Source organism: Hirundo rustica, chromosome Z, assembly GCF_015227805.2.
Source record: "Hirundo rustica isolate bHirRus1 chromosome Z, bHirRus1.pri.v3, whole genome shotgun sequence".
Taxonomy (NCBI): Eukaryota; Metazoa; Chordata; class Aves; order Passeriformes; family Hirundinidae; genus Hirundo; species Hirundo rustica.
The window spans coordinates 13,606,779-13,622,925 of record NC_053488.1 but is presented as its reverse complement, the minus strand read 5'-3'; the positions used below and the strand labels follow the sequence as shown (position 1 = coordinate 13,622,925).

Here is a 16,147-nt window from a genome sequence, read left to right as displayed (position 1 = left end):
TTACTCAAAATCTCCCTTATATGTGTTTGCTGCTAAGAACACTTTAAATTTTTTTCCTCTGTTAAAATATCATGAACACCAAATGAAATCTAATAGCACTAGTATGATTTGATTCTTTACTTACCAACCCTCTCTAGAGGTTCTAATTATTCCATTATTTACCCCATGCTATCCCTTCTCTCTCCCCTGCTCCTCCATCAAAAGATCTTGAGTTTCTGTAAATGAACATAAAGAAAAGCGTTTTTCTCTGACAATCACATTTCCACAAAGTAGGAAGTAGCTTTTGCTACTGTGCTTTCACACCTTTTAGGGACAGCATGGCCTCACACCTTGCAGGCCTAAATTTCCTGGCTGGAAAATCTAATGTTTCTGTCAGAGACATAGATGTTCTTAAAATGCTAGATACTGGAATCCTGACATCATCTTAGAGTCTCTTCTTCAATTTTTAAAAAATTACTTGGAAATATAATTCTTCTGCAGAAAGACCTAAAAACGTCATTGCCACCTCAGAAACCAGAAAGTAGGAAAGAAAGACAACTTTTTAATTTATTAAAAATTTAAAACCACATATTTAAGCTGATTTGTTTGAATCAAGCCCTGCGATGTGTACATTCGGAACCCTTGATCTTTGCAATACTGCAGCTCACTGGGGTGAACAACCATGAAAAACAAACACTCATGAGAACCTCTGGTCAGAGGCATGCGGCCTAAGGCATTCCCTATTAAACCATTACTGTCATCACTACAGAAAAGCAGGGACCTGCCAAGCCTCCCAGATTTGCTGGTTATGACCCTACATTGCAAATAGCACTATTTTAGCATTCAGGTTAGAAGGCATTTGGGTGCTCTGAGAGAACAGTTTTGTGACTTTTTCCATTTGCAGACATGGCCTTCATACACAAGGCTGAAGAGGATATTACACTGCCCTCTAACCATCACCACCATAGAATTTCGTCTTCCTTTTGAATATCATGAGGCATGCTCAAAAAGTTCCATGAGCTCTGCAGCACATTGCCTGTGAGTGAAGGACTAGAAACAGACTGAGTCCTGTCTTGGAAATAGGGACTTTCAAGATCATACAATTACGGTGGAACAAAGATGCTAGGAACAAGGAATCCTTGGACTCTGGGCCACACTACTGTCACCTTCTACTGCCTGTAATAGAAGAAAGGAGGACAAACTTCATGACCAAACCTCATAATTGTTTTGTCTTCAAAGAAAGAAAAAAGTGAATCAATGGTAAATGCAATAGACACGAGTAAAAAGAGGACACCTAATATAGACTAAATCCTCAATGTCTGCATTTTATGAGGCATTAATGAAACAACTTCTCTTTTAATAATCACCTTTTTTTTAATTATTTCACATTTTAAAATGTGGGGCCAATCCAAGGATTTTTGCATGCATAAGTAAAACAAGGTAACACAGCAGAGAAAAAGAATGGCCAGTGGAGACAGATTTAATCAAGATTTGGGGCTTATTCCTGCTGTTCCACAGGCTTTCCCTGTGCCTTTGGGCATGTTGTTTTGTGCCTGAGCAAAGATACTTAATGTCAGTTCTCAAGTCCAAGTGTACCCAGGTTATTTGTACAAAGCTACCAGATATGTTACCGTATGCTTCTGGAGCAGCAGCTGGAATTACACAGAATAAGAATAGCATATGGAAAAATGGCTAAAACTGTTTTCCTGCCTGTACCTCTCAAACCTTCTCATCTGAGATACAGATAATCTCCATGCTTAACATTTCCTGCTCCCACAATAATCTTGTACAGTAACAAGACCTGTTAAGGATGAGCACATCCTCAGAGTCTGAGGCCCCACAGATACCCCTCCCGCTGATGACAGCAGAAACCAGAGTTGATGAGGTTGATCATGACAACAGGCAAGCCTCAGGGCAGAGGCAAGAAAGCAGGAGCTCAAACCCCTGCATTCTGGACTGCCTTGCAAACCTGTAACTAAACTTGCTACCTGGTGTCCAGAAGACGCATCTCTTCTCCCAGACATCCAGGGAGAAAGGATACTGTAATGGCTGGCAGTCTGGAGATATATCTTTCTATCCATAACTTGAGGCTACTCAAGCCACCCCATGATCAAGCATATAAGAGAGCGTATGCAAACTAACCACATTAGTGGACAGAACAGGAGCCACAGGGATCACTAGATGCCCTTCTCAGGGGAGTTTTAGGAGGACATAAGCTAATTTTAGTGCTACGGAAAGGAGACAACTCCCACAATACATACTGGGGAGCCAACAAACTGAGTGATCCATGCACGGCCTCCACTGAAAAGAAATTTATGCAATAAGTCCCAAAACAAAGCATAAATTACCCTGGGGTCTTCATCCTTCCCATACTGCTAACTAATATTTGTATTTATTCCATAAAAGTCTGACTTCAAATAAAGGTTTTAGATGGTCTACAGATACTGCTATCTAGCAGTGCCGTAGGACAAGTCTACAGAGGCACATGCAGAGCCATGTACTTAATATAGCACAATAGTTTTGATTTGTATTTAAAAAATAATTTTGAAAATTCACTGTTGTTTTTGTGACAGCAAAAATGTGCTTTTTAATGGACCAAAAATTTTGATGACCTGTAAAGGGATGTTATACATGTGTGATGATGCTCCAGATCCTGAAATACACTCCTTTTCTGCTGGCAAAAATAAAGCAGCTCACCACAACTGGGATAGAAGCTTTTTTTTGCTCCCATCATAGCCATGACCTTAACATCTCTAAAATTCTTTGTCACAGGTAGTCACATTTAGATCATCATTTTTGCTGATATCTAGTTCATTTCTCTTCTGACCAGCATGGTTTAAGGCAGCACTAGAAGGTGACATTTGGAGCACTTGGAGTTTACCAACAGGTACCACGTAGGACAATTTTGATAACATCACAGTAAGCTGGCATGGACAAAACAGCAGTCTAAAATCCATTTGGTTCCATTAATATCTGAAAGTAAACTATCAAAATTGATCGTCTTCCTAGATAGGCAATAAAGTAAATATAAGCCTTGCAACAAGAAGTTAATGATCTGTCTCTAACAAGGCTGTAACTTTGAAGCACTCAACTACTTACCCTCTTAGTCTAGAAACAAGATCCAGTACCTCACCAGATACATGAATTGAGCTGGAAATTGTCCATTTATTACCCTTTTTGCCTTGCTGCATTCAGCGTGTCCCAGTTGACTATCATGCTTAATAGTGATTTTTTTTTTTTTTTTTTTTTTTTTTCCATTAAGCTCCAAGGACCTACAGTCAAACACAGCCTTTTTTTGGATTAGAAAGTTATGTGACTCCACACTTCCAAATAATCAGATACGCCCTTCACATTAACTCTAATAGAATCAAACTAGCAAAAGGGAACAGAAATTAATGGCAAAAATTGACTTAATTTTCACAGCAGTAGTTTACAAACTATGTCTGTCCTCATTTTATCTTTAGTTTAGCCTCCAGTCCTGGTTCAGCTGCAACGGATTGCCAACTGACATGTCTCTTAAGTCTGCCATACAAAATGTTCCAGACCTTAAAAGCACAATACCCACACATAACCCCACCATTCCTAAAGCACTATGCTCCTTATCTATAATTACAACTTAAAAATTTGAAGCTTTGTCACCAAGAATGACATATCTTCACTTGGCTGAGTTGGGGAAGCAGAAAAGGCAGTTTGCCTGGCAGAAAGCTGGGCAAGAGCCATTCTTCCCTTAACATATGACTTAAGACAGCCAGAGGTTGAAATGGCCTTCCAGGGGCTGTTCTGCCTGACAGCTTTCCTATCTCCACACTTCGTCCTACCATGCCACTTCTTAAGCCTTTATGTGGAAATGGTTGTCTAGAGCTAATGATGCTATTCTTACGGCATTTCTTTACAACAGTAGCATCCTAAGATCTGTGAAGAGCAAGTTGTCACAATAATTATATTTTCTTTTCTGTTTTTTTTTTTTTAAGTTTTCCAAAATTCATTTAGACTCTACATCAGAATTCCTGTTGCTGTTGAAAACACAGCAAGGTGTTTTCACCTGACAAGGTGAGAGACTTTTTCTGCCCTAGAAATTCCATGGTCTGTTGCACATTTCTTGTTGTTTAATATTGTCTGAAAATATACAGAGGAGCACCTCATCAACAAATCAATAAAGGAACAGATCAGTAAACTCCTTTATAATTTTTTTATTTCGCTTCCTCAGATGTTGCTAGAGGACACAAATAAATACTCACAGATCTGACTCCACGAGATGAAGGCTGAAGAAGAAGAATTTTATTGTTTACAAAGACCTTGCTTTTACTGGTTTTGAAGAATGACCAGGGATTGGAGAACAAGGTTACCACCTCTCCATCCCACTGGCCAGGCTAGAAGTCCATCAGTTGACTATTATCAGAAAGGAATGTGGAAAACATGTTGTTTACAGAACAGACTGTGGGAAATTCAGTTACAGAGCTATAAACATCTCACAAAACCTCACATAATATGGCAACACTCAGATAGTTAATGGTTTTAAGAGAATTTCGTTAGTTTTTTTCCAATACCATCTTCTATTGGAATTTTGCACTTTTGACCAAGTTTTCAATAACCCAGAAAGGTTTTGCAACTTGTTTAATAACCTGTTTCCATTCCACTCACACATTAAACCTCATCTTGCCACACCACATCTCATTTGCAATGGGTACTAAATAATACGACTTGCTGCAGTTCCTCAGTGGTGGCCCACGGTACTGTCAGTACAAGACAAGAGAAAGTCTTCGGAGTGTCTAGGACAGCTTATCCTTGGATTTCCAGGAAGAGGTAGGTATCCTTCAAACTGTAGGGAGATGCACAATCCTGTTACTACTTCCACCCAAAGAAGGTAAGGAAGGGGTCAGTTTGGCTTGTATTACATATATGTCAATTTATCTGACCTAAAACATCAATGAAACCTGTCTACATGACCTTTCTGTGGTATGAACCAGAATGAACAGTTTTGCCAGTTTTATTTACTAGGTAAGATGCCTACTACCTCTTTATCCTGTCCATTGCCCATCACCTGACAACAGAAATAATGTCTTGGGTATACTTGACAAAAAAGAAAAAACAACTGTTCGATATGCTTGTGCTCATCCAATAAGCACAGCACTCCCCAACAGCATGCACTGCAAGTTCTATGTTTAATACTCTCACTGATGTGCAGGAATAATTTCTGTGTAATAACACACAGAGCCAATACCTGATATTAGAATTCAGTTCACATATCTCAGAACGTAGTTTTACCAGGAACTAGTTTGCTTGCTTTTCACAAAAGGTCTTGGTTAAATAAAAAATTAAATTTTGTAATACAATTTTTAATGCTACGTTTTGCTGAGAAACAGCACATGAAATTTCTACAGAAAGGTTGTTGAAGGACTGTACTTCTTCTCCTCCTATACTTAAAAAAAAAAAAAAAAAAAGTGGAGGGAAAGCTTTTCAAGTGAAACAATGCAATGGTTAAATGGGCTAAATCTAGCATCTGAGATGCAAATGAGGGGAGCCTACATAAAATTGCAGTTTTCCAGAAGCAGGCCCTTCTGTTTGTGATAACAAATGCAATTAGATGGGAACAAAGCGAGCTAACAAGTCTTGTCTCCTACCAGAAGAGGACGTTCTACTATTATTTGGGTACTTGCTCTGTGGGAGAGGCCAGTTGTATCAGAAACTGCAGGGGACGATGGATACATTCATCCAGGACCACAGGAGGGTGTCCAAGTCTTTTTCTGCTCCCTTGAATGTTAGATTGCCAGGATAGGCCTTCCCATTTTCACTTGATCAAAATCCAGATCCCTTCCAAATAATCAGTTTTGGCCTGGGGTCCCATCCACAACCTCAAAAAATTTTATTGCAGGCATGTTCCTTTTCAGAGAGGGTTCTGAGCTGGTCTGCTCCTGATACAAGCAACCGCTCTTCTGTTAGGCAACAGAGTGAGGGGAAAGTCGTAAGAGGTAATGTTCTCCTAGTACAGTGAATACTGGCCTATCACAAAGTAAATATTCCATGTATGTATATGCATGTATGTGTATGTATGTGCATGTCTACATCTGTATGTGTGTGTGTACATCAACAGCACACCTTGACGAGGTAACTTGCACATTATTTTTCCTCCTCTGTATTTTGCTGCTATTTTATTCAGAGGACAGCCACTTAATTTTTTGTATTATGGAGTCTGCTGTAGCTACAGCTATATTAGAAGTCGGACACAGAAATATGTAAATTGAGAGCCAAATCTGAACCTTCTGAAAGTCTGAGATGTAAAGTATGTAAAGGGGGTTTTTTAAGGCTCTATTATACCAAGATCAGGGCCAGCTGCGAAGATTGGATTCACATCCAAAAGCCTATATTAAAATGCATACATTTCTTGGTAGAGAGAAGTTGTGAAACCTGTCAGTCTGAAAACAACACTCTTTTCTTGTGCTGCCTGACAGTTCAGCTACAGATTGACCCTATTGTTTTTTGGTAATTTAAATATGATTGTTGGCCAAGCAGAAAGGGGTGGGGGAGTCATAAAGAGTGGCACGCACAGTGAGAAAAAAGAAAGCATTTGATTACATAATATATCCCTGACACGTTGTTACTCACAAATGCGGTATCTAGCATTTTAAAAAAAGAAAAATTAGGGGGAAAAAGAAAAAAAAAAAAAAAAAGAAAGAAAAAAAAAAGGGGGGGGGGGGAACAATGAAAGAAACAGCAGCTGTTTCCAAGTGATGTCAGAGAACAGGTGTGATACAAATCTCCATACCAGCTCAATCATATTGATCTCCCGATGATGCATGCATGAAGCACATGTGCAAACCTTATCGACCCGTTCTGCGTTTCATTTCCAGGAACACGGCCTGAAAACACCCCTCGATGACTGAAAACATTATCAGGATAAACACCGAATTGGCCAATTACTAAAAAACATGCACAAACGGAACACGGGAAGGTGAGCCTGACCCCGCAGCCCTCCCGCCGGCCGCGCAGCGCCGGGCCGTGGCCGGACCGGACCGGGCCGAGCGGAGCCGAGCCCAGACGAGCCCCGCCCGGGAGCAGCCGCCTGCGCGCCCCGCGCCGCCGCCGGGATCCTCCCGACCCGCCTCGGGACGCCTCCCGGACCAGCCCCCGGCCCCGACGCTGCCCCGGCGGGGGCCGTGCCGCCTCCCGAGCTGCGCAGCAGCTGTGGCCGGAGCCCCGCGGGGACGGCGGCCCCCGGAGCGGGCCCCCGGAGCACCTTGCGGCCGGGCTCCGGCGCTGCCCGGGACCCGCGCCCGGCGCCGTCAGGGGCGCTCGGGGCCCGGGGCGGCCGGGCCGGGCGCTGCCGCTGCGCGCCCTGGCCGGTAGAGGGCACTACGCAACCCCGCATGAGCGCGGCGCCGCGGCCGGCAGCGGCGGCGGGGGGCAGGGGGAGAGCGGCACCGCGTCGCGAGGAGATTAAAAGGGATGTGGAGTCCCGGAGCTCCCCGAGTGCCCCAAACGCCCGGGCGGTGCGCAGGACGAGGATCATAATAATAATAACGGGGGAAAAAAAAAAAAAAAAAAAAAAAAAGATAAAAACAAAACAAAATGCAGCGAGGTCAATAATTTACCAGTCTGCTCCTTAATGCGTGTGACCGCAGGTGGTACCGAGAGACATTGTGATTCATGCCCACTTTCAAAGCGGGACCAGGGCCCGGCCTGAGGCACCCAAACAACTGTCTTCTAATATTAGCACGGCTGTATTTCTGGATCTATTATAGTCTGTCCAGACAGATCCCATTGTAATGGGATCTTTTATTAAAAGATTAGCACTATCTCCTGCAGTTGGTGGAAAAAAATCTGTTATCACTGAGTTATTTGCAGTTGTGGGGAGGGGGCAGTCGGGAGGGGGTGGCGGGGGGCGGGAGCGGGGAGGAGGGGAGTGGGGAGGGCCGGGCGGAGGGCGCGGGCGGCCGAGGCGCACCGGCCTCTGACCCGGCACTGTCCGGGCATTCCTGTCTGCATACTTCGCAGTCTGTTGTGCTTTGGTGGCTCAGAAAAGCGAAAGAATCGAAATTTAAAAGGCAGCTTTTGAATAAACAATACCATTTTCCGTTAAGTAATCGTTTTGTATAAAAGGAAATATCGCCTACTCAGTTTCATTCAGTGGTGCCAAAAAATGTTATAAATGAGAGACCGCCAACTTTTCTAAGGGGAGAATAATGCCAGACTGTGCTTAATAAACTAGTGCCCTAGAAGTTCATTATCGATGTTGCAATCTTTCTGATTCTGAAAGAAGACCGCCTACGTCGCCCCCGTTCCCGTCTCGTCCTCCCGGGCTCTCCAAGCGAAAAGCCTATCACCCGGGAACGGCCCTAGGTATTAAAACTTTTGGCCGGTTCTGTCTTTTGGGTTGTTTTTTTTTTTTTTTTTTTCCCAGGTTCGGGGCCGCCGGTCGGTCGGGCTTTGGGGTTTCCCTGGGCCGAGCGGTCCGCCGGAGATGCGGGCGGGCGGTGGGATGCAGCCTCCGCAGCCACCTCGCGCGGGGACCGCGCCCGCGGAGCCGACGCGGGGCGGGCGGGCGCCGCTCGGGGCCCCGGCAGCACCCCTAGCCCGCCGGCGGGGCCGGGGCGCCCCTGGGGCGGCCGCGACCCCCCCGCGGGTCTCCAGCCCCCCGTGGCGCTTGCGCGGCCGCGGCGGCTCCGCGGAGGGGCCGGGGCCGGGGCCGGGGCCGGGGCCGGGGCCGGGGCCGGGGCCGGGGCCGGGGCCGGGGCCGCTCCCGCCGCTGCCCTCGCCGGCGGCTCCGCCGCTCCGCTCAGGGCTGCGCGGGTGCGCGCCTGTGAGTGCGTGCACCTAGAGCGGATAATTGGAGAGGGTTTCCAGAAGGTGGAAAATGTCACCTGATTCACACTGAACTTTTTAAATCTCCCCACCCCCGAGCAGACACACACACACATTAGGAGACCGCCCACCGCAGACAGCTAGGACCCCCGTATAGATTTAAAGAGAGACTGCATTCAGAGCCTGACGTTCATTCAATAGAGCGATCATAAGCAGGCTGGCTAGTTCTCGCTCCCTCTCCCTACTCCCCCTCACGCTGTCTCTGCGTCTCTCTCACTCCCTGCTATACTGAGGATGTTAAATCAGAGAATCCAGCCGGGCATGCTCTTAATCCTGATGTTTCTGTGCCACTTCATGGAAGATCACACAGTGCAGGGTAAGACCAGACTGTTTATTCGCAGATATGTTTCTTTATTATTACTATTGTTTTCTGTCTTTCGGGCACGGTTTAGTTTGCTTGCGGTGTTAAACGCCTCTCTCCAAGGTCCAACAGAACAGAAGTTAACTGTGGGCTTTGTAGCGAGGTGCAGAGGTGTCATTTAGATCCCTTTTTGATCGGATGTTCGCACTGCTCTGCAAAGGCAGAGAGGGCAGATAGGATGTTTCTTGTTTTTTATTGTTATTATGCAGCGTGAATGAAGAGCAGCATCGCGAGGGAACTTTCCCAGTCTCGGCTCCCGAATGAATGCTCAAAGTTTGTTGGTAATTTAGTTTCAGATTTTTATCTCTCCTGACTGACTGAAGGAGAGGTGGTGATGGAGAGCCCCACGATTACAGCTGACATTTTCAGTAACCTATAAGTGGATATTTTACTGACTTTAATATTGGGATTTCCTCCTCTTCTCCCTTCCCCCCCCCCCCCCCCCCCCCCCCCCCGCGTGTTTGTCTCGGAGTAAATATTAGCGTTGTAAATTCTCCTGCACTGAAGAGTATGCTTAAATAAGTTGGTTGGGGTTTTTTTATTCCTCCTGCTAACAAAACAAACCCGAACCTGAGAACCTGATATTGACAACTCTTAAGAGCCCTCTCTCGACAAAATGGAATATTGATTTTTAGTTTGGGGGCTTTTCCCCTTTTCTTGACCATGTTCCAGCCACAGCCTGGATGTCTTGCCATTGCTTCTTTTACAATACTGTCTTTTCTTTTCCCCTTCCCCAGTAACGATACAGAGTATAAGTTAACGTTAAGACGTAAGACGCAAAACCTTTTTTTTTTTTTTTTTTTTCATTGTTTTTTCAATGATTTTTAGCGGGGGGCTGGGGGGGGGGTGTCTTCCCCCGAGCCCACCGACATCTTCGCTGGCCGATCCTGACCCCTCGCTCCGGGACATTCCCATCGGAGTAAGGAGGCAGGATCGAGCCCTGGCTGGATCAGCAGCAGAATCAATTGGTATTGAGTTGCTGGAGAAGTCACATTGGTTATTCACAAGAGACTCATCCCAACCAAAATGCTTCAGCTAAAAAAGGGGGAGTTGCTTGGACTAATGTTCTTGGCTTGACTCCACAAATAACAGGGATACTAGAGAGAGAGAGGAAAAAAAAATAAAAAGAAAAAAAAAAAGAAAAAGGAAAAGAAAAAGAAAACCCACTCTATCCGGCGTAAGGACAGTGTACTTTCCTCTGAAATGTTTGCAGGAGAGATGGCACCTATAACTTTTCCAGCTTGATCGATTTTTAAAACTCTATGGGGACCTCCTACTCAAAGTGTCCTTGTATTTTATGTACTTTGCTCACTTTTTTTTTTTTTTTTTTTTTTTTGGAACTCTGCTGAATTATTTTAGTGAAGGAGACATTTGTTAATAGAAACAGCAAAATGTGGAGATTTCGAAAGACTTCGCTAACAGCAAATGTTCCCAATTCGTGCAGATTGCAAAATGGGCTGGGAGTGAAACTGTGCGGCACTAAAACAATGCTGCTGTGCAGCCGTGGTGAGGAGGAGAGGGCAGGGGGAGGAGGAAGGAATTTGCAAGCGCGATTTTCTTTTTATTCCCTTTTAAATGCACATCCTTTTCAAGCCGCTGTCACGTGTCGGCAGCGCTCCTTCTGCTCTACATATGGAATAAATACCTCAAAAAACTCTCGTTCTGTTTTGGTTGGGTCTTCTCTTTGTTTCATTATGTTTCGTTTTGTTTTGGATTCTGTTTTGCTTTTTTCTTGGTTTGGGTTTTTTAGTTCTCTTGTGGTTTGGGGGGGGATTTTTTTGTTGGGTTGGGTTCAGGGGGGGGGAGGGGGGGAGAGAAGGGTTTGTTTGTTTTTTAAACTGCGCTTCCAAATGGGCCGTAGTAGCTGCGGGTTATGAAATGGGACAAATAAAAGGAAACAGTCTAGTAAAAGTCACGGCAAGGCGCACGTGCTGCGTCTGGGTCACTGGTGGCCGCCACTGATCCGTCTGGGTGTCCCCCCGCCCCCCGCCCCACAGCTGGGAACTGCTGGCTCCGGCAGGCGCGGAACGGGCGCTGCCAGGTCCTCTACAAAACCGACCTCAGCAAGGAGGAGTGCTGCAAGAGCGGCCGCCTGACCACCTCGTGGACGGCGGAGGACGTCAACGACAACACGCTTTTTAAGTGGATGATTTTTAACGGGGGAGCCCCAAACTGCATCCCGTGCAAAGGTGAGGGGGTGCTGGCGAGCTGCTCCCTGCTGAGGAGCGGCTCCGGCAGGGGCTGGTCTGGGGGAGGAGGAGCGCGGAGGGAGTTGGAGCGGGGCAGCGCTGTCCTCTTAGCTTCCTTCCTCGTCGGGGTTTTGAGGGGCGTCTCGTACCAGCTCCGGCATCGCGGAGGGGACCCGCATTTCTGCCCGCTGCTTTGCACATCGCGAGGAGGAGGGGAGAGACCCTCTCTACCCCCTGCCCTCACTGGAGGAGGGAATTTACCTAGAGCGGTGCGTCCCGGAACGCGAGGGAACGGTGGTTTTGCTCTGTGTTCTGAGTTCCCGGCATCTTTTTTCTTTAAGCAGTTTCGACACCGGGTCTGTCCTGCACGCTTAGTACTAAAGTGCTGCCTCTTTCTTTCCATCAGAAACATGCGAGAATGTGGACTGTGGACCCGGGAAGAAATGTAAAATGAACAAGAAGAACAAACCTCGGTGTGTTTGTGCTCCGGATTGCTCTAATATCACTTGGAAGGGACCCGTGTGTGGTTTAGATGGGAAAACCTACAGGAACGAGTGCGCCCTTCTCAAAGCCAGATGTAAAGAACAGCCCGAACTTGAAGTCCAGTATCAGGGCAAATGCAAAAGTAGGTTTACAAATCTAATCCAATCTCCCTCAAATGCCAAAGTGTGCCTGTCTGAGACTAGGGAGGAGACATTGGATGTACCTCCTCATAGGAACCAGGTTGGGAGAGAGTAACTCAATCATGCCCAACAGACAAGGATGTAGCTGACCTGAAGGCTCTCCATAGTCTGGCAGCACGTGTGGTCACACAGCTACTCTGAGATGTGAAGGCATCCTCCAGCAGCCCTTAAACGAGGAGAGCTGCTGAAGGCTTTTATGTGATCATTTGTTCTTATTGTCACTTATATACGCTCCTCCAGTGGGATCCTGGTATCTTCCACTAATCACTGTGTTTCTGTCTGTATTTCAGAGACCTGCAGGGACGTCTTGTGCCCAGGCAGCTCCACATGTGTGGTTGACCAAACCAACAATGCCTACTGTGTGACATGTAACCGAATTTGTCCAGAGCCTACCTCCCCGGAACAGTATCTCTGTGGGAATGACGGCATAACTTACGCCAGTGCCTGCCACCTGAGGAAAGCTACCTGCCTCCTGGGAAGATCCATTGGATTAGCCTACGAAGGAAAATGCGTCAGTAAGTATCTCTGGAGGAGACTGAGTGTGGGGGGAGCTTCCTCAAGCACCTGTTTCAGAGTACCCAGTGTGTGTAACTGGAGAGATGCAGTTTGTGCTGGGGAGGAAGGGAGACTTCAGCATCTTGAGTTAGCGCTCCCCTCCCAGAAGAGGAGAGCCAGGGTGAACTTAGTCCTGGAAAAGATTGCAGTAGGGATGAGGGAGAAGAGAGCCTGATCCTGCTATAGCTGTGGCTGCTGACATTAGTATCCAATGGAGAAATAGCCTCCCTGAAACAGATTATGAGATGGCTACCATGTAATGAGGTCACTGTATTCAGTGGGCCTGTGTTCCTGGAAACAACTGTCCTCGAGTGGTCTTGGCAAAGATTATGTTAATTGAAAACATCTGATCACTTTTTCCTCTTTAGAAATAATTGCGGGGTTTGGAGACTGTGGGTGGGTGAAGATAGGCAAATAAATTCTGTGCAACCTGACATACTGTGTTGTGAGTGATTCCAGAAAGGACTGATAGTGCAGTGTATTAAGATGAAGCACCTGCAGGGCAGCCCCTGCTCCCCAAAACTGCTGGGGGAATCTGGGGAAGTCTCAGGTTGCTTTTAGTTGGCATAGGTTGAGGTGAATTTCCTTTCAAATCTTGTAGACAACTGTTCTCTGTGGGTTAGTTTAAAAATAATATATTCAGAAATGCTGGACCTGTTGACAAATCCTGCATTTACCGCTAATTTGGGGAGCCAAATTTCCACTGACATGAAATGGAGCAGGAAAGTCATGTACTATAGGCAAATGTAATTCTGTATTCCCAGGGCCAAGCTTTGCTGGCACAGCTGTCTTTCCACCCCCACATATAGACAGACACTGTTGTCCAAGGGAATACTTGCTTGAGCAAAATCAGCAAGTATCATCACATCTACTACATCTAAGCTTTCTTTCTTCACAGTTTACAGGGGGAAAGGGAGGGTTTGGGGGTTGCTTGTCTTTTGCTTTGCTTTTTGCTTTGTCTTTTCACTTACCTCTAGTATTCTGTGTATTTTTAGAAGCCAAATCCTGTGAAGACATTCAATGCAGTGCTGGGAAGAAATGCTTGTGGGATTTTAAGGTTGGCAGAGGTCGGTGTGCCCTCTGTGATGAGCTATGCCCTGAAAGCAAGTCAGAAGAAGCAGTGTGTGCCAGCGATAACACAACATACCCAAGCGAGTGTGCCATGAAAGAGGCAGCTTGCTCCATGGGTGTGCTTCTAGAAGTTAAGCACTCTGGATCTTGCAACTGTAAGTGAGATTTTTAACTCTGCAGACACTTAAGGCTTCTGAAGGCGATACCTAGGTAATGAAGACTTACACCTTTAAACATAAGAAAGCTTGATTTATTGATTCAAGGTACAGTAGAATATATGTATCTATCTTTCACGCACACACTTTGGTTGCTGATAAAATGCAATAGATCTCCAACAACGAGCTGGCCTTCAAGTTGGAGTTTTTGGGGATGTTCCAAGGACAAGCCGTTCTATCAGAAAGGGGTTGCCCGAGGAGTGTAATTCTAGTGACTTTTTTTGTACTTTGTCTGCTCTCGTGTGCTTTGCTGATTGCTTTATTAACACCTGGATAAACTCTTAACTTGGTCCAAAAGAACAAGCTTAAAGGTAGCACCTGGCACCTGGTCTAGCACAGTTGCCTCTACTAACTCTGAATGAAGGACACAAAGCAATTAAACTAAAACACCAGAGCGCTTTTTATTTGATTTCAGGAATCTGCCAATAAAACCTGAGCCATTGATTCTTCAGAACTTTCTGCAGTTATGACTTCATAGATTATGTGTAAAAAACCTTATTGCATAACAGCAGATGCCAAAGAGCATCTCACTACAAGTCGCATAAAATGCAACGCTGTATTATGGCTGTTCAGAGGGCTTTCAAAACATGCACTGAGCTGCTTCTGCGCTGTTGTTGTCCTTATTTAAACAACAGCTCCCCTGTATTCCCCCATCTAGCAATTAATGAAGACCCAGAGGATGAAGAGGAAGATGAAGACCAGGACTACAGCTTTCCTATATCTTCCATTCTAGAGTGGTAAAATCTCCATCACTATTGAAACAGCCATTGGGCACAAAATCAATTTCCGTACTGTAAATAAGTGTATGCTTATTTATTTTGGGGAGAAAAAAAAAAAAAGTATACATATAGTTGAGTCTCGTAGACATTTATTTATACTGTGTCATGTTTTATAATTTATACATAAAATGTCTGGTTGACCGTACACCTTGTTTTTTGAAGAAATTTATTCGTTACGGGAAGAGCAGTGTTATTTATTGTGAGGTCTCTTGCTTGTAAAGTAAAGCTTTTCTTTTTTCTTGTGAACTATGAGAGTCCATTCCTTAGAGCCTACCCACAAGATCTCATCTCTTAGTTTCACTCTTTTCCACTTTAACAAACTTGCATGTCAGTTTCTGTTATGTTTATTTATTGGATTTTCTCTTTGCCGGTTCTGTACATAAAAGATCCCTGTGTTTTTGTTTACAAGGAATCTTGACTGACCAAAAGGCGTTGTAACTGACTTAAGTATACTTTCAAGGTGCAGTGAAGTAATCTTTAAGGAAACATCTTACACTTCATTTTCTCTATTTCTGATCACATTGAGTACTGAAATGATCTCAGTGTATTGAGAGTTTATACTGTGCTATACAAATTTTGAACCCAAAGAAATTGGATTGTGAGGTTTGGTAACGGCTACAGGCATAATTGTAATAAGAATAAAGGTTTTATTTTATTTTTATTGTTTTATTTTTTTGTAACATGCCTAAGTGTTTTATCAGATGTTTCCTTTAAGATGGTCTTGCAGTACCACTTTCAAAGTTTTCTTTCCCGATCGGTGTGTTGCTAAAAGTTATATCAAAGCTTTATCAGTTTAAGTTTCTTGCTTTTCATAATACTTTTTTTCTGATGCAATTTTATATTTTCAAACATGGCGAGTTAAATATAAATTCATTTAAATATATAGTTTTGTACTTTTCTACCATGTAAATGTGCAATGTATATAAAAGTTATAATGTGTATTTGTAAATAAATGATGAGTGAAAAAAAAAAAAAATAAAAAGTGGAATTTTCCCTAGAGGCAGTCCCCAGTCTTTCATTCTGAATGGGTTTGGTCTTCTGGATTCTTTTGCACCATGATACACCACTTGAGGCCAAAGCTCTCAGCTCATATTGATACAAGTAACCCTCTTTTCAGACACGCACAATGCCTCCAGTTCATTACTGTTTAAGTACAGTGATACAGGAGAAGAGACTTGTCATTTTTGTTCCACTCTCAATCCTCAAAAAGTAATTTCATAGAATCATGAAACGGTTTGTGTTAGAACAGAAATTAAGATCATCTACTTTCAACTCCCCTACCATGAGCAGGAAAATCTTCCCCTAGACTAGGTTGCTCAATGCCCCAGCCAACCTGGCGTTGATCACTTCCAGGGGTGGGGCATCCACAGCTTCTCTGGGCAGCGGTTCCAGTATTCCACCACCGTCGCAGTAAAGAATTTCTTCCTAATACCTAGTCTCAATTTCCCCTCTTTCA

General features: G+C 44.7%; 1 protein-coding gene across 1 annotated transcript; it reads left to right on the top strand.

Moving 5' to 3' along the window:
* The first annotated feature begins 8,963 nt into the window (after positions 1–8,963).
* On the top strand, positions 8,964–15,688 carry FST (follistatin). The gene is made up of 6 exons (XM_040091106.2): positions 8,964–9,154; positions 11,197–11,388; positions 11,795–12,013; positions 12,362–12,586; positions 13,622–13,852; positions 14,571–15,688. Exons 1-6 carry the CDS (start codon positions 9,073–9,075, stop codon positions 14,651–14,653), a joined length of 1,032 nt encoding a protein of 343 aa, XP_039947040.1. The 5' UTR covers positions 8,964–9,072; the 3' UTR covers positions 14,654–15,688.
* Positions 15,689–16,147: the final 459 nt, after the last annotated feature.

Bases quoted from the DNA above. Each gene is read 5' to 3' on its own strand.
- FST (XM_040091106.2), top strand. From the start codon at position 9,073: ATGTTAAATCAGAGAATCCAGCCGGGCATGCTCTTAATCCTGATGTTT. The intron at 12,014-12,361 runs GTAGGTTTACAA...TCTGTATTTCAG, and splicing joins GTATCAGGGCAAATGCAAAA to AGACCTGCAGGGACGTCTTG. The intron at 13,853-14,570 runs GTAAGTGAGATT...TCCCCCATCTAG, and splicing joins GCACTCTGGATCTTGCAACT to CAATTAATGAAGACCCAGAG.